The 19,190-nt window shown below is 38.5% G+C and overlaps 1 protein-coding gene across 1 annotated transcript in view; it reads right to left on the bottom strand.

Moving 5' to 3' along the window:
* Positions 1-376: 376 nt before the first annotated feature.
* LOC121419833 (hemicentin-1-like) overlaps positions 377-19,190 on the bottom strand; it is a 34,688-nt gene continuing 15,874 nt past the window's right edge. The window contains exons 7-17 of the mRNA XM_041614296.1: positions 17,331-17,645; positions 15,802-16,110; positions 15,123-15,443; positions 14,420-14,728; positions 11,214-11,504; positions 10,315-10,335; positions 8,711-8,977; positions 5,227-5,361; positions 4,263-4,403; positions 1,564-1,601; positions 377-693 (exon numbers count right to left, since the gene is read on the bottom strand). Of these exons, the coding sequence (XP_041470230.1) occupies positions 481-693; positions 1,564-1,601; positions 4,263-4,403; positions 5,227-5,361; positions 8,711-8,977; positions 10,315-10,335; positions 11,214-11,504; positions 14,420-14,728; positions 15,123-15,443; positions 15,802-16,110; positions 17,331-17,645 (2,360 nt within the window). The 3' untranslated portion in view covers positions 377-480. The remainder of the gene's footprint in view (positions 694-1,563; positions 1,602-4,262; positions 4,404-5,226; positions 5,362-8,710; positions 8,978-10,314; positions 10,336-11,213; positions 11,505-14,419; positions 14,729-15,122; positions 15,444-15,801; positions 16,111-17,330; positions 17,646-19,190) is intronic.

The raw sequence follows: 19,190 nt of genomic DNA on the forward strand, positions 1-19,190 counted from the left end.
TACCCCAAACATGGTCAAAGTTCATTGACCCTAAATAGCCTTTGACCTTAATTATGTGACTTGAAACTCAAGCAGGATCTTTATTAAGAGTTGCTCATCTTTATGGCCAGGTTTTATGAACTAGGTCTATATACTACTGAAGTTATTACGAAATTTCAAAAACTTAACCTTAGGTTGAGATTTTGATGTTGATTCCCCCAACATGGTCTAAGATCATTGACCCTAAATGACCTTTGACCTTGGTCATGTGACCTAAATCTCGGACAGAATGTTTATTAATACTTGATCACCATTATGTCTAAGGTCCATATACTTTCTAGGTTATGCTGTAATTTCAAAAACTTAACCTTCGGTTAATATTTGATGTTGACGCCGCCGCCGTCGGAAAAGCGGTGCCTATAGTCTCACGGTCCGCCACTGGCTGAAGTGGTGATGATAATTATAGTTGATTTTATCTAGCATGTCTGGAGCCCTTTCTTTTCAAATCCTGAGATTCTCATAAACTCCTCCTCTGATGTTGTCATATGTAGATGAGGGTTTAGGTAATGGTTTTGGAGGTTTAGGTTTGATGGACGGCTTCGTGAAGGTTGTCATTGTGTTAGTCATCATCGGAATATATCCGTCATCAGCAACATCCGGGTCTTCTCTCGCGGCGGAAGGGGATCTCGGTGAAGTGTCGTCATACATGAATGTCTGATGGGAAGTAAGAGTGAAAAATTGTATAAAAAAATACATTTCAGGGCTCCTTCTTATAGAGAGTTGCGATTGATCCGAACCGCGACTATGAAGAGCCAGCAACGCCAACAACTAATTGCAAGTTATCGAGATGTTATGTATACTCATACATTAACCCACATTTTGTTTTTCATGTTTTCTAAGCATCTTGAGGTTGTAATAAAAATGGAAAATACGCTATATAAATCCTATGTATTATCATTTTCATTATAATTATTATCATTGTTATTTTTCGTCCATCGTTGTCTGAAGGACTGAGTGTGCCATTCTTTATCTTCTGTAGGAAAATTTATGACTTTTACAGATTTCCATATAGTTGAGGTTGATCGGATTCATAGCAACTCTTTGAAAGACAGAACACTGATCTGTCCATGGAACTCCATTATCTGTCTGCCTTGTCAAAGATTCCCAGGGCTCCAATCAACCTCAAAATATGCATGAGAAAATCCATCACTGTCATAATTTGAACGGAAATTTGCACAATGCCCTTTGTAAACAAATAGAAGCACACACAGCAAAAGCTGTGGTGTTAACCGGTGTACATAAAGGACCACACCAGTTATTTTACACCGGTGTTAAATTGGTGGTGTTATTTTTACACCTATAGGTGTTATTACAACCCCTATGGTTGTTACATTTACAATATTTGGTGTTATGTCCAATCTCTAGGGTGTTATTTTAACACCTCAGGGTGTGGTCCTCTATTAACACCAATTGGTGTCAGTTTTAACACCACAGTTTTTACAGTGCACTGAACACCTGATGAACTTTCCACTCGGACACGGAACCCCACTCCTGGCTTGAATTACTTTGATTAACGATACTCACCCGAATTGGAGTTTGATCCGGAATCTCATAAGCTGGATCTGCAACGTTAACAAATAATGTAAAAAACGAATGATGGGAAATCCAATCTACTAATTACATGGGTTTGTATGTTGTGTTGTTGGTTAATTTCACAAGGTACATCAGGGGGATACCTCTCGCGTCACTGATTTTACTGTGCACTAGGGGTGTCACGCGCGTAAAACATTCCCGATAGACTTTTGAAAAGTTCATAAAAAAATAAAGGTGACATTAGATTGTCGAATGTTTACTACCATTGGATAGGATATACATCTGACATTTCATATCTGACCAGAGAAATATTTTAAAAACAAATCGCCATTTATGAAGATAACGATGATGGGATCAAATTTATCAACTGAAAAAGTAAAATAGCCCCAATTCTTCCGCAAGTCAAAAGAATAGTTCCAAAGCTATTGACATATCTTCCCAATTTAGACATAGGAAGTAGACGATTTCGAAAATCAGTGTTAGATTCGCAATTATATTCATAGACTTTTGTTAATCAGCAATATCAAATTGAAAACAATTTGGGTCGAACGAATATCTTTAGCCTTCCTATTGTAATTAGGCTCATAAAACCTAAGCTTCATTTGTAGGACCAGGGACGTAAGAGGGCGTCCCTGGTAGGAGTGATATGAACGCTCGGAACGCTGCAGAAAACGTTTACATGGTTCTTTACTGTAATAAGCCAGTTCGTAGTTCCTTTCTGCGCATGATCAAAAGATTCTACGCATGATCAGAAGAAGGTCATTTGCACTAAAGTGACATGGTGCTTTAAAATCTAATGAGATAAGCACCAACTTTGATGTCTTCATTATTCATATATTCTTTTGAATTGTCGTTTTCATTTACATCCACAAAAAACAACAATGCTTCCACGAACGACTAGTATTTCACAGTTTGTCAAGTACATTGTGCAACATGCTAAGATATGCATTCAAAGTAGGAATGCAAATACCTTCATTAAGCGTTCATTGGTGGGCTATTCTGGTCACCTGGTCTATTCAATTCCTTCATCCTGCTATGTAAGGCAAGCTTACGTAATATCTTGCTTTGAAATCTGCCTATCATGATGAAAGAAATGAAAGGTTATTTGACCAAAATTGCCCATGAAGTAATTACGAACTGGTCTATTGAATTAACTATGCTGCAAAAATACCATTGTTAAGTGAAATGGGGAACGCATACACACATTAACCCTCATCTGTCGCACGCGCACACACACCCCTACGAGTATCCTTTTATGTCCATGTACACGCACTCATGTATGTCACACTCCGCATACCCTGCATCACAAACTTCTACAAACCCATTCTTCACATCTTCAAGAATGCAACACGGATCTCAGTCGTGGTGATCCGGGGTGTCAAATTAATGTTTTCCTGCCACTGCCAGAGTGACTACAGTTACTTGGTCGTTACACGGACCTTCACGGTGGCTAAGGCCTCTACTAGGATATTTCTAGAGCAGTGTCCAAGATTAAGTATCCTTCATTTTTGTAACGCCTATATATAAAAATGGCGAAGAAAACGGACTATTGTTTATGTTCGCATATAATGGAAATTTTCGATCCCAGATATAGCCGGTATTATCCAGTACCTCCCGGGCATACACGGAGCCTGTATGATACATTCGGGACGTACACGGCGGCTACAAGGAAGAATGCACGGATAATTATTCGTTCGTATACTCCTGGATGAAAAATTGAACTTGTTCAATTTCTCTCCTGGATATTCCAGTTCATCAAGGATGGCGCCGAATGATTATCCGGTGTATACACGGTAATCCCTGACTGTGCATGGATGACCCCGAATCGGCAATACGGGATGATCCGTGTTAATCTTATACGAAATCAAGCGTGGAGCAAATGTCCCCGGAGACACCGCGGGACATCCGGGTGGAGGTCCAAGTCCTCCATCGTCATCTGTGACATTAAGAGGTCAGCAATCCATGTATCTACGAAGTATTTTACTCATATTTGATAAGGGACGCACCATCAGATACCAAGGGGGCTGGAAGTTCTGGTTTGAGGCAATTTTTTTCCTTTCTTCTTTGAGTAAAGTTTTGTTTTTTTTCCTTATTTTTCAATTCAATTTTATTTATTTCACTTCCATCAAACAAAAACAAATTGTATACCATATATATAAAAAATAAGTATTTGTATCCATTGTAAAGAAACAAAAATAATAATACATATGTTGTGAAAAAAAAACTTACACGTTTTGGGCAACACATTGGAGGTTTTAAATAAGTATACTATTTTTCAATAGAAATTAAATTAAGATGGAAATGGAGGGACCCACTAAAAAGCAATGCTTGTACAATGTGGGCCCCTCAAAAATAGATAACAAAACCATTAACAGAGTACAAATACAGACATATGTAATCAAATGAGAAAAAAAATAAATGAGAGAGAAATACTCACAAAATATAAAATACGAAGATATCAAAAAATATAGTTTGTATAGGACAAAACAAACCGTCCTAAAATAAATCCAATTGATAAAATTCCATTGAAACAAGTCCCCCCCCCCTCAGATGACTTATCACTGTACCATTCTTTTGTTTTACTCTGATGGTGTGTCATTTAGCAAGTCAAGATTTTGTTTTAATTGCAGCCCCCCCCCCCCCCCGAATATCTAATGGTGCGTCCCTATGACTGTCAGTCTGATACTTACCTTCACCTTCGGGGTCTGTTTTGGACTTGACACTCGGTCTATCCGGTGGTAGAGCAGGAGGTTGTAGGGAATTCCTCCGGAAGGACAAAGGTTGGTACCAACTACTCGGACTCTGCCGGACAGGATCAGATGATGCTGTTTCTAAAGGAGAGAGGGGAAGGGACAAGCATGTTAAGATTTAAAAAAAACAGCGATGCCGGGGAACCGTGACTCGACGTGAGATTTAATAGTCTGAAGGCATGGATGTGCATAGGCTAACACTTCATTCGAGTGGCCTTAAAGCCCCCTCACACCTGACCGAATGTAGGAGGACGAAGGGTGACGAATGGAAAAAAATGAACGAAATGCACGCGAATTCAACGAATTCAAATAAAATTTCAGTCAAATGATGCGATCAGTAACTATTGTCAAATTTATCAACGAACAGTAAGCGAAGGATAAATTTGACATGAGAGAATTGCTGCTGAAGGCGAGCAAAGGGCTGATATAACCCAAGAAGACGAACGAATAGTAAGCGAGGGATTAGATCGGGAAATCTTGTTCGTTGCGTCATCGTGTTGGTTCGTTACGGGTTCTTTCGAGATCGGGCCACTTTGGCAAATGTGCGTTGAGGGACTATGCGCGACCAAAAAACACGAACGATAAACGAACGATTACCGCAGACTAAATAAGAGATGCGAATTCAAACAGATGACCAACGATTTCTCAATTCGTCGGGAAATTTTATACATGTTCAAAATTTCTGCGCGAATTTGAATAATTGCAGCTGTTAGTTTAGAAGGTGTGCGAACCCAAACACGAAGGGTAAATATGATTTACTATCCGTTACCATTGAAAGCGATTTCTTAAAACATGCCTTTCGCCAGCTATCGCAAGGCATATTTCAGGCAATACGGTTAGGTGTGAGGGGGACTTAGTAATGTTGTATCCTATCTTAAAACACAAAAAAGGGATCGTAACTTACTTTTGAGATCTCTAATTGTCTCCTTGTTATTCTTCCTCCTCCGGCAGATGCACCAGCAAAAGACTACAATGAGTATTAATAATATCATGCCTTTAACGGAACCAGATATGATTATGATTATCGTCCAGGGGATACCTGAGGTTAAAGAGAAAAAATGGTATTTAACCCCAAAATTGATAATCCATATTTTATTGCTCGAAATAGAAAATAGATCTTATCTGAAATAGAATTACTCATACAATTGATTTTGCCCAATCGATCGTGGGCCCGACAGCCACCGTGCAGCGCCAGATCGACCGAGCTTTATAAACATGGTATTCAGAAACTCCAATCTCTTAAACGCCTTTTGGTCTGATGCGGCTGGGGCATCAACTACTGACTTCCCGGTTGTAAGATGGACGCTAGCCAACACAAACTTATCTATCTCCCTTTCTCTCTCTCTCTCTCTCTCTCTCCCTCAACATTTATTTTATTTTCTTTTTTGACATGTGGAATGAACCAACCATATAACTACTTGAAGTGATTTTACCTACAACCTAAGCGTTTAAGATTTTGATGTTATTGCTTTCCTGTGATATGCACTATTAAATAATTGAATATTGTTATCAGAGAGACTGGCACTAGTATATATATTTGTACATGCCCGAGATAAAGAAAACTTAAATCTAGCTGAAAGGTCGAGAACATCACAACAAAAAAGCTATTGAATAAAAAGAGAAAACCCAGACTAGCATACCACAGAAAATTTTATGTAAATCGGATGTAAATTAAGAAAGCTTTGAAAGTTTTAAAGTTTCCCTTGCGTTTCCCTAACACCACATATTCTTAACACAGTGATATGGATATGGATTTTTCATTTTTTACATTGAATGTTTTTTATTTATTATAAAGTATTTTATTTGGGGGGTAGATTTGATTATATTGACAACAGTATATGATAACAGTCTGTTGGTTACAACAATGGTACTTCCACAAGTTCAGCGAGAAATCAAACATTGTTTCACATGTACATGAGTGTAAAATTATGTTTCATATTTTGTTTAAATAAAATTTTGAACAAGTGGAATGCCTCTGGCCGTCTCACCTGCATCACGCGATTCAACATAGCAGCAGTGCTGACTTTGAAAACTACTATAACTCGCACAAGATGTTCAGTGATTCAGTGTTACTCTTATTTCCACGTTTTATGAACTAGACCAATACACTTACAGAGGATGGTAATTTAACAAATACCCCCAATGTGGCCAAAGTTCATTGACCTCACATGACCTTTGACCTTGATCATGTGACCTGAAACTTGCACAGGATATTCAGTGATACTTGATTACTCTTATGTCCAAGTTTCAAACGTCAGATCAATAAACTTGCAAAGTTATGATGGTAATTCAACAGATACCCCCATTATGGCCAAAGTTCATTGACCTTTGACCTTGGTCATATGACCTAAAATGCACACAGGATGTTCAGTGATACTTGATTACTCTTATGTCCAAGTTTCATGAATGAGATCAAAAAACTTTTAAAGTTTTGATTGTAATTCAACAGATACCCCCAAATCGGCCAAAGTTCATTGACCCTAAATGACCTTTGACCTTGGTCATGTGACGTGTAACTCATGCAGGATGTGTGGTGATACTTGATTAAACTAATGTCTAAGTTTAATGAACTAGGTCCATATATTTTCTAAGTTATGATGACATTTCAAAAACTTAACCTCAGGTTAAGATTTTGATGTTGATTCCCCCAACATGGTCTAAGTTCATTGACCCTAAATGACCTTTGACCTTGTTCATGTGACATGAAACTCTGATAGGATGTTTAGTGATATTTGATTAACCCTATGGCCAAGTTTCATGAACTAGGTCTATATACTTTCTAAGTTATGATGTCATTTCAAAAACTTAACCTCATGTTAAGATTTGATGTTGACGCCACTGCCGTCGCATAGTGGGCCAGAATGGGTTGAAAGTGCGCCAAAATTATATTCCGTGTTAGATTTTTACTTTAACATGTTGATTATGGGTAATTTTGGGCGTAGAATCGACTGAACATAATCTAAAACCGATATGACGTCTTCTTCATACCAAATTTTGATTGGCTACTTGAAATATCTGTGAAAACACAAATTACATAGAGTAGTATATAAACTTTGTGTTATGTGCTACTTTAAAGTTGGGCAGAGTGAATGTTAGTTTATGCCTTAAAAGTGTTTTAAGAGATGCCGAAAATATTTTTTACTGCATCAAAATGATTATTGATTACATTTATAAACAAAAAAACTTTAAAATCTGAAAAATATTAACCGTGCTTTATCAAGCTGTGTTGACCTGTGTAAAACGTTGAGTAAATAACACCACGAATGTATCACTATTACGAGGGTTTTGAGATGAAATTATTCTACAAGTAATTTTTTTCCCTGGAAGAGTTGTGGGTATAGCCCTTATTTGTTTTAGCAACATTTATTTTGTTTAAATTAAGCCTGGAATTCACGTCACTTTCATGGAATGGAAGGGGAATGGTCCCCGCCGTGCAAAAGCGAACGGCAATGTACCCCCATGCGGTGCGCTAAAGATGACTGCGCGGTATAAAAATGACCGTTTTTGAACAGGTTTTTGGGGTGTTGTGTCGAGTTAAATCGGTTCTAATATAAAAACGGGCAAATACGGGCAGCTAAATTTGGTATCGACTTAAAGCTTAGATATCGGGAAAAATGATGTTTATAGAATTTAGACGGAAATCCACGGAAATCTAAACTATTCTATTGTAAATGCAAAAAACATGGATTTTTCAGCCTATTTCGAGGAAAAATCATCCTATAAACCTCTTAAAATGTGTCTTTTATCTACTTTGAACCCTTTCACACGAGAAAAGAATATATCAGGATTATGTGGGAGCCATTTCAGATTCCTACATGAAAAACCTCCTGTGAAATGGCCTGTTTTTCAACTAGGATGTCATATACGCGACATTTCGCAAAATGTCACATTTTACGATTTGAGGTAGGAAATTAACAACCTTTATGCAAATTCCGGAATGAAATATTTTGCTGAAATATTCTTCAAAGTATTGTCTTTTAGCTGGGCATGACAAAAATTAAAAATCTGAAATTGCCCAAAATGACTTTTGGCGCACTTTTGTTTCGTCCCGGCCCACTGTGCGCCGCCGTCGGAAAAGCGGCTCCTATAGTCTCACTCTGCTCTGCAGGTGAGACAAAAATGAGTGGATGACGTCATCAGTAACCTCATTTGCATTTGGATCTGGATGTGTGTATAACTGTTTTGTGAATATTGAAATATCATAACTTTATCATTTGACATCTGATTTTCATGAAATTTGTGAACATAAGGAAAACCTTAAAATGTCATAACTTTCTTGACATCCGATTTTGATTAATTTTTTAACAATAAGTTTGATTAATACGTTCCTACTTTTATTCGAATGAACTACATTTTTTAGTGGCCATGGGTTACGAAAAAAGTGGTACCTTGGCTGTTTTGAACTTTCACTGAACTGTGGATGCTACATAACTCTCGACCACAGCTTACTCCTCGAAGCTGACCTTCTAATAGATCACGTTGTATAGTCTTGACCACGCCCACTTCAAGACATCCTTCTCCTGGGACCCAGTCCTGTCCTAGATTGACCTCAATTCGGATGCAGAGGTCATTGGGAATAGCGCCATCTATCGCTGACCCGCCTGCAGACTGCATGATGACCACGCCCTGGCTTGGGCTGTAGGTGATTTCGAATTCTATACATCACAAAATGGAGGCAGTTCTTAGTGGATCTTGTAAATGTTATTATTTACTACACTGTTAGACGTATACTTTCTTAAAGCAGATACGAACCAATAGCGCCATCTCGAGTCCTCAGCTACTCATACTTGACCAGTGTCCTGACCCATAATGCTACTGTAGTCTTATTATAATTATAGACCCACTTGAAGGATAACATGCTAATTAACTACTCAATACATTTATACCACAATAATTATGTTACCAAGTAGCACAATTATTTTTCCTCTCAAAACATTTTAGTTTTTCTTTACAAATACAATTATAGGTCAATGTATTCTCTGTAGTATTAGTAGATATCTAAAAACGTATATGTTAAGGCTATGTATTAACAACACACAGTCAATGAGAGAATACACACAGTTCACTCCCCCTTTAAAGGAGAATGAAACCATTGGAACAAGATAGCTTGTGTGAAAACAGAAAAATCAAAGAAACAGATCAACGAAAGTTTGAGAAAAATCGGACAAATAATGAGAAAGTTATGAGCATTTGAATATTGCGATCACTAATGCTATGGAGATAGCAAATTGGCAATGCGACAAAGATGTGTGATGTCACTGATGAACAACTCTCCGCATTACTTTAGTATATATTTCACTTGAATTGCCTCTTTTATCACATCTATCCATAGATCATGTGTTCTTTCTACATGAGGGCATGTAGTACATATTTTTTAAGAATACATCATGGATAAAGAGTTTGTATCATCATAAGAAAAAGCAAATAGAGACATTTTGAGGGCATTTTATAGTCCACCAAAGCGAAAGTTGTTCATCAGTGACATCATAGATCCTTGTCACATTGCCAATAGGAGGATCTCCATGGCATTAGTGATTGAAATATTCAAATGCTCATAACTTTCTCATTATTGTTCCGATTTTTCTCAAACTTTCTTTATTCTTATTCTTTGATTTTTATGTTTCTACATAAGCCTACTTGTTCCAAAGGTTTCATTCCCCTTTAAGTTATAATAAGAACTTCCTTAAAAGCCGTAACAACACGCTAGCACAAACTTACTAAGTTGTGAAATTTGTTGCCTCAATGATATTTGGATAGGTGCTTCAGAATTATACAACTGTCAAACTCTGGAATATTGCGGTTAACTTATTTAGCGAAATTGCTAGGAATTTCTTAACCCATTATAGACTCTTGCCCATTCATAAGCGAGCTCCATCTCCAATGTGATAGAATATTCTCAAACCTATTTTAACTGCATGTGAGGTCATATGGATTTGAATTAGTAGCATGGGTCGTACTGAAAATAGAAAGTACTGTTGAATATAAAACTCACCCAAGTCCGAAGGTGATAAAGCTGAAAAATATGAAAAGAAAAAAATAAAAACTATTTGTTAGAATCAGAATAAAAAAGCAGGGGCGGCACTATGGTTGAGCAGGAGACGACTACCCCTGCCCCCTCCCCTGTGATTTTGCAAGCAGTAAAGAACAGGGAAAGAGAAGGAAAAAAATGGAATATGTGGCAAAGGAAGAAAAGAGGAAGAATAGTATTATAACGATTCGTCTTTACAGTATGACTCTATATTGCCCCTAGAAATAAAATGCTAAGAAAACGAATATGACGTATGTCATACAAAATGTACCGCATCCCCCTGGTAATAGTACAGAGTTTTTGCATATACTGGGGGAAAAATTATCTTCAACGCTTTCTTTTTTTCTTTAAAAATTCCATTAAACTAAAAATGGAAAGCTGAGAGGCTTTTGTCGAAGCTTGTTTGACTGGGATAGCAGATCATCCTAAGATTTGCAATGGACGAACAAATGCAAATATGTTGGTGTCCAGAGTCAAGGGATTCCGATGCTGTCCCGGTCCACCAACTTTCGACGAAAGTTTCTCAGCTCTCCATTGTGATTTGACTGGCATTTACACAGGATTTGGTGAGTTGTAGGAGGTTCCCCGTAGTAAATGCGAACAGTGCGGATATCATTTTCTATGTATTTCATCTGTGACTTAAAAGGGAAATATTTTGCCATCACCATTAGGAATTCAAAATAGCTCCATAATTTGGCTCCGTCGAAAATAGGAAATATCCACACTTCATCGTCGTTTCTGCATACAAAACTTGAAATAGTACATAGTTTGCAGAATATATATTTTTCAATCAGCGTTATGCGTTTCTAAAGGCATGTCTGGAATCATACGAGTGGATAACAGTGGCAGTGTGCATTTCTTACGTTTTGTCGAGGCGTTGATCGAAATTTCGGTACTTTCTCCTACTTCATTTATACTCCAGACACTAATGGCATACAAGGTGTATGGTTTAAGAGTATCTGCAAACTCGAAGGATGTATTGTTACGAAGGTTGGATATCTGTAGACATGACGTCATTGAGGCAACCAAACAATAGGCCAATCGAAATGTCTGTTCCTTGCCACCATTGTAGCCAGGTTTCCATTCGACCAATAAGGATGTTTCTTTTACTGAGTTTATGGGAGCTTGAAGTTCCGTCGGGGGATCTGGTACAGCTGAGGTGGAAATCGGGAAAAGTCGAGAAAAAGACATGTTACAAAATATAAAGAAGAAAAAAAGGCTTGTAATCTGGAATATTTTATTACTGTAGTAGTGATCGCATCAAGTGATATACTGTATAATCCAGACAGTATTTACCAATGTAGAGTAGAAGTTCACGACACGCATGGTGGCAAAGATGGGCTTTTGTTTCAATGAGTCAGTAATAGTACTTAAAAGGTACAGTGGCGAATCTAGAGGAGGGGTTTAGGGGTTCACCCACCCCCTGTTGCCCCCCCTTCTCCATCCTTGGGTTCCCTGAAAAAGAAGGATCAAACGCAAATTATGTAGACTTTTTGCTGATGACGATAACAGTGGCTTCTACGGGAGGGAGACAATGACGCAGTACATTTGTACGTCGCAACTCATCGGCGTTTGGTCAAACTAACTGATCAACCCCCTCCTCCTCTCAGCAAAAGGTAGATCAGTCCCGGTGTCAGGAAAGAAATTTAATACAATTGGAATGTTTTAATTCAGTTCAAACATGTGTTTGAAATATTAACTTGGTCCAAGTGAGGGTTGACCAATAGACGATTGTATGTACATATGTTTTAATGTTTTAAAAGCAAGCGTCGGAAACGTTTGATACCCCCCCCGCCCCCCCCCCACTCTTCAGAGTACAAGTGTACCAGGTTTATGTCATATTTTATACAGGTGTTAGAAATATTTTTTATGAGTAGAAGCATTTTAATACAGGCGTCATAAATAGCCAATACAGTGCTCTAGCATTCATGAATGTAGTTGTACAGATACACAGGAAGTGCCTTTATTAATAAGAATGTCTTGCTTTATGCACTCATCTAGTATTAAAATTCTTTGGATTACTTTATAGAAATTGTACAGTTATTCCTAGTAATGGTAGGGTATATTAGGAGGTCAATTTTAGTATTTCAGGGAGAACCACCTAAGCTAGAATAGACTACAGATGTTCGTGTAGGCAGTCTAAGTTATAACTGAGGGACTACGTCGGTGACGAGCTTTGGGACCTTTCGCAATCATCACGGACGCTAGTATTAGGGTCCCCTAACACAAAAGTTAACGCTTAATCATACACTTGATTTTTAAGATTGATTGTGCATTACAGTCAATAGAATCAAACGTAGAAAACTGCTCTACGATCAATGCTAAGCTTTGTGTAACAGGGGGGTTACAGGCCCTACAAATCTGCTTTTCGTGTGCAAAATCCCTTTCCGCGACACCCGTACCGCATACATGCATGTATATTACGACTGATGGCTGGAGATATTCAAAATGCAGGACCTAAAATACATTTATGACATGGAGAATAAAGTGGTTTTTCAAACAAATCGAGAACATATTGAGTGAGGAAAAACTTACTGAATGAAGGCTTAAATATAGATCATTACAGTCCATCGAATCGATATTACATTTAATGTGGATTATTGGTGGATCACTGGCAATTGATTTCATGGATAAGATCAACCTCTCCAGCCGAACATTTCGCATGCGTTGATATGTACACATCATATGCGATACCTTTGAACTCGTTTCCTTTTGTTTCTTTGTTTCTTTTGTTTACTCCTTATACACAAACGAGATTCAAATTCCGGGGGGACCACTTCCATTGATGAGTGGATACCAGGCACGACCATGGGGTTTCGAAAAGTACCCTAAACATGCTAAACAAGGGAAGCAATTCTTTTCCAGATTATGAAAATGCATCTCTTAACAAGTATTTGGCTTGTGAAACCCTACAAGTATTGAATATATATCCCTTATTTCAGCATTTTAAACATCGTTTTGACACCCTTATAACGTTACATAGGCCTATATACGTAACGTACCTGCCCACTCTGTCCCCTTTTACGGGTGGTCGCTACTGGTATCCACTAATCAATGGAAGTGGGCCCCCCGGGCGGCCTCTCGAGCTCTAGGAGGAGTCAAATGTGGCTTTGGAAAGTCGTCCTCAATCGGATAAATCGCTGTTACCATAGTAGCAACCAGAATTTTGCACACGAAACGCATATTGAATGTTTCGTCGCAGATGCGAAACGAAAAAAAAATCTCATGTCACACAATTTGCATTGCAGGACTGAGTTTTACGACCATGATGACGGGCCCAAAAAGTCCCTTCCAAAGTCAACTACCGTTGTAAATAAGCGTCCGCGTCCTGAAACGAAAGGTCGGGAACGACCCCAGCTGCCGCCGGTTCTCCACCGACATGACTGGTCAAAATTCATGTCATCATTGGGGGGCTCGATCTCGTCCACTAATTCGTTGAAGCCACATCTCTCTTATCTGGGGGCTACTCATCGAGGGGTAACACAGTCTGCGGAGGCCGAGGCCGAGTGGAAGAGACATCGCAACCTGCGGAGGCGAGGAACTAGACCGACCACCAGGGCCGAGTGGGGCATGTCAGACCAGATAGGATGATGGGGGCTCACATCAACGATTACCGTTAAGTTATATTTTTTATCCATAATCCACGTCTATGTATATTTTCTTGTACAATCATTGCCAAAGAAATCAAAAGAAATATTGAAAAGGTTTGATTTAATCTTTCATAACTATAATCCTCAGTTTTTACGTATTCTTTATTTGGTTTCAAGCAGCAGTAGATAAATAATAAAAAAAAGTCACTTCCCACGTGACACCCAGGTACCTTGTTTTAAAAGGCTGGGCCCGTGCCGGTTTGAAGTGAAGCCTTTTGTGCCATTAAGGCAAGGAGGTTCATAAACTGGTAACTATTTTAGAACTAAGAGAAGATTGATTATCATTCATAATATGAAACGTGAAATATATAGTAACAAAATGCAAATAAGAATCATTATGAAGGAGTTTTCAATAAAAACAATAAACGAAAAGATTATTTTAAAAGATAATGTTAGATATAACGATTAGGTTAACGTACTTGCAATTTGAAGATGAGTGAGGCTCGTGCCATTACCCAGAGAGTTGTAAGCCATACAGGAATAGTTTCCTGCATCAATCGAAGCAGATATGCCAAGTATTTCAATCTCACTTCTTATGAGCATGTGATTGATCCCACCGCTGCCACCAGTAGTCACCTGATACCGCGGACTGCTCGTGTTGATTGGCTGGTTGTTAAAGTACCACGTGACCTCGGATGGTGGGTTTGAAATAACGTCGCACAGTAGAGTAGCGTCACTCCCATCGTTTAATAAAATGGAGCTTTGGTCTGCCGTAGCGCAAGGCGGGACTGGCAGGTAAAAGTGAATCAATGAACATTAGCTCAGTGAATAAAATTAAAAGGTAATATTTATGTAATTGATATCCAACTTGAATGATACCGTGTGGTGAGAATTATCCCAGTAGGAGACCCTATAGTTTACCATAGTTTAGCATCGAGCACTATTGGGTATCCGGTAGGAAGGAATTCCTTGATGCTCGAGCGCCCAATCAGGGTAAATTTCCAGGTGGTGACACTGTGGTAAATTATGTATCTTTTTTAGCGAACTTTGCTTAGCATGTATCCTCCAGTCGTGTGTAAAGTCGTGCAAGATATTATAAACACCTTTATCATATTTATGAAACACCCACCCTGAACAGTAACTCTGTCGAATGCAATATATTTTTCACCGACTAGATCTTACATTTTACTTGGAGCTCGAAGGTGACAGAGTACGAGGTAGCGAATCCGTTGTCAGCCATGCATTCGTGTATCCCGGCATCCCCTGTGGTCACTGGTTCAAAGGTCAACGTGCTGCAAGCGTCACCTGTGGATCCCCTGACTGTTTCAATAACATGTGAATGGCCTTCGGGTGAACAGAAGACATTATGTCGACCTTGTGCAATCCAGGTGATCAGTCCTTCCGGGGTGGGGTTTGCGTCTGCGCAACACGTCAAATTGACACTATCCCCCTCTGTGACCTGGAGTGTTTGACCTTCCGGAAGCCGATAAACTTCAGGAGGATCTGGGAGTGTGAAAGGTGTCGGAACGAAATAATCTTTAGATATGATAACTGTATTTAAACCAACGCCAAAAGAAAGGCATATCATTCATGATACGAAATTGATTATGATGAATTATACTACAATCATGACAATAGCAGATGTTAATGATTGTTTGTTTATAGATATAATCTTCCGGACCATTTAGTCTATGTTTCTCTGACATTCTTTTCGCTCTGGTGAGGCCATAAAAACAAGCAAATCTATTCATTACTTCTTTCGACTGAAAACAGGGAAGATATTCATTAGAGTTTGTGCATGGGCCGGTGCACAATTTTGAATTTGGGAAGAGGGCATATACATAAATTAGAGTAGACTTACACTGAATGTCAGCTCTACAGCGATGACAGATGTTCGGACAAATCGTAGAAGACTCTGTGCAACATCGGAACTCCCTGGGACCACTGTCCTTGGTGAATTGCCTCTCGTAAATGACTTTTGTTTTAACCCCATGGACCGGTGACGTTACATTTCTGTATTTTACAATCGTCAAGGTTTTGGGAATGGTCTGCTCATGTTCAAACATCCTCACGACGGTGGCCGGGTTGCTAATCACCTCGCTGCATCTAACTCTGGCTTCGTCGCCATCTCGTACCACAGGACATGTTGCTGTGATATTCGATGGGCAATCTATCAAGAGTGAGAGGATATTTCTCAAAGATACACATATACATTTATTTTGATTCCTGCAAAATTGATTGGCTCTCAATATGGGAGAATAGCCAATGGATTAACGACATCCTTCCAGAAAACAAATTATTTTTTTTATTTTGTAGTAGAAGTAAAATATGGGAGGTAAACATGGTAAAGGGACCTGCCCTGCAAGAATATAGATTTATCGTCAAAAACATATTCCTTGAAAGTAACTGGGCTTACAAAAAACATATAGGGGAAGGCGGGGTAAGTTGAGCATAGGGGCAAGTTGAGCCACCAGCCCCAGGCCAATAATGAATGAGTCAGACATTGTGGTGGTGTCATGTATTGATGACCCATAGCATAACACCTAACCCCACCACATTGTTTTTAACTTTGAAACAAAAAGTAGTTTTTTAGAGGGAAAAATATGAATTTCAGCCAAAAAAGTAAAAAAGAGTGTGAAATAGATAAGTGCTTTATAAACACACACGTCTTTAAATATAATAAAGACATGATAACAACATTATTAGTCCAGGTATGGATCTTCATTCTTGTCATAGTCTTTTATATGATGGATGCATAATAAATGTGTGGATACAAAATTATCGCACTAAGTTCGGACTGGGGTAAGTTGAGCCAAACAGCATGGGGCAAGTTGAGCCATGGTAATTCCTATGGTAATGTATCTTAAAAAACAAACAAACCATAAAAATCGATTGAAATGCTGGCTGAAAGGAGTAAATTTACATGGCTGCTCTTTTCCTTTTAAAGAATGTTAGTATTTATAGAGAATTAGCAAGTGAAAAGACTTTAAACAAAAAATTGACATGCTGGTTCTCCCCTCATACATTTTGTACATAGTTTTTGTGGCTCAACTTACCCCAGAAGGTGGCTCAAACTAACCCCACATATGGGGCAAGTTGAGCCATTTGACATCGTTTTTTTCAAAGGTCACGATGACTTTCAGTGTGGGAATAGAAAGTTATATGTAGGTGGAAAATATTTCAGAAGAATTAAATTTCAAGGCAAGGTACTTATTTCGACAAGATTATTAATCATATCAATTCTAACATGCAAAAAGCAAAAACTGTCACAACTTACCCCGCCTTCCCCTACCGTCTTTGCAAGTTCGCCTGAGCGTCTTTGGTATCTCGCACACCTAGTATGTAGGAAATGTGTCCTGTTTAAGCAGAATGGTATATGCATGTACTTACAGTGAACATCAAGTGTGGCTGCTGCATCCGTCACGTGATCTTCCCCACCACTGACACTGGAATGAATTGCTCCGCATGTCACAACTTTCCCATTGTCGCTTCTCTGGGGGTCAAAGGGAAGAGAACTATTTACGGTAAAGCGCCCTCTATCTGTTACACTTGCACTTTTAGTGGTCATTCCCGTGACGTCACGACCATCGATGTCCCAGGTGATCCTTGGCTCAGGGAAAGCGTTGGGCACTGAACAGGTTATGGAGCTCTGAGCACCTTCAAGAAGGTTATTTGTTCCTTCAAGTGTTACCGTATTCGGAGGACCTTTGAACACAGTAAGGAGAGTGGATCAGTTTACCTACAGCATCGGAGAAGAAGACTTTGGCTGACATTCCCAATTCCATAGACCGCGTAAATAGATTTGCTCACAATAGAATTGTTTATATATTTTAACTCCAAGAAATGTGTTTGTCCTTGTCATACGTACATGTATATCCTCTGCTCAATGAGCATGAATTTATATAGATCCCAAGAAATCAGCATTGATACTGCAAAACCATTTTAATTTATCACTGATGATAACACCGCAGGTACAGTGTCTTACTTTTATGTATTACTATTCATGTCGATTTGTTCAAATATTTCAAGAAAGCACATGAAAATATTTCACTTACGGAAGGTTTATTGCCGGAATCTATGAAAAGCTCAATTTTTCCAACCAAAAATAAGCTTCACATATCCGTTTAGATCTACTTTTGGATGTTGGGGAATCTTCGAAGTTTTTACAGTGTTGTCCATCAATCATATACACAAATGTTTAATAGACTATGAATTAAATTGGATGTCTTCTCAAGAATGGGAAGGATTTTCAAGTAGCTGTCAAACTTCAGCCAAACAAGTACAGTAGATAGTTCCAATAAAGAGCCATATTGGAGAACTTAAGGACACAATTGGACCAAATGAAACTGATTCTTCACAGTTCTATGCGCAGATTTTTATTCTCAGCCCTCCAACGTGGCTGTTTGTGGGAACATTTTTGAACAGATATCAGGGAGTTTTTGCTCAGCATCGTACGCATGATTCATAAACAGAATAAATGTAATTGTCGAAATTTGATTAACCGGAACAGCAATTTTGTCGTAGTTCCAGAGTTGTTGGCCATATTTGCAAATGTATCGTTGATCAGCTGCTGTTTGTATTCATTAAAGGGGAATGAAACCTTTGGAAAAAATAGGCTTGTGTAGAAACAGAAAAATCAAAGAATAAGAATAAAGTTTGACAAAAATCGGACAAATAATGAGAACGTTATGAGCATTTGAATATTGCAATCACTAATGATATGGAGATCCTCCCATTGGTAATGCGACAAGGATGTGTGATGTCACTGATGAACAACTTTCCCTTTGGTGGACTATGAAATACCCTCAAAATGTCTCTTTTTGCTTTTTCTTATGATGATACAAACTCTTTATCCATGATGTATTCTTAAAAAATATGTATTACATGCCCTCATGTAGAAAGAACACATGATCTATGGATAGTTGTAATAAAAGAGGCAATTCAAGTGAAATATATACTAAAGTAATTGGGAAAGTTGTTCACAAGTGACATCACACATCTTTGTCGCATTGCCAATTTGCTATCTCCATAGCAATAGTGATCGCAATATTCAAATGCTCATTATTTGTCTGATTTTCCTCAAACTTTTGTTGATCTGTTTCTTTGATTTTTTCTGTTTTCACACAATCTATCTTGTTCCAATCGTCTCATTCTCCTTTAAATTTCGCCACAGACGTCTTTGCTCCCACAGCAGGCATTTGACAATACATTTATTCCGTTCTTGAATCCACCATATGTTGCGGAACGAAA

The sequence above is a fragment of the Lytechinus variegatus genome, chromosome 8, assembly GCF_018143015.1.
Source record: "Lytechinus variegatus isolate NC3 chromosome 8, Lvar_3.0, whole genome shotgun sequence".
NCBI classification, from domain to species: Eukaryota; Metazoa; Echinodermata; class Echinoidea; order Temnopleuroida; family Toxopneustidae; genus Lytechinus; species Lytechinus variegatus.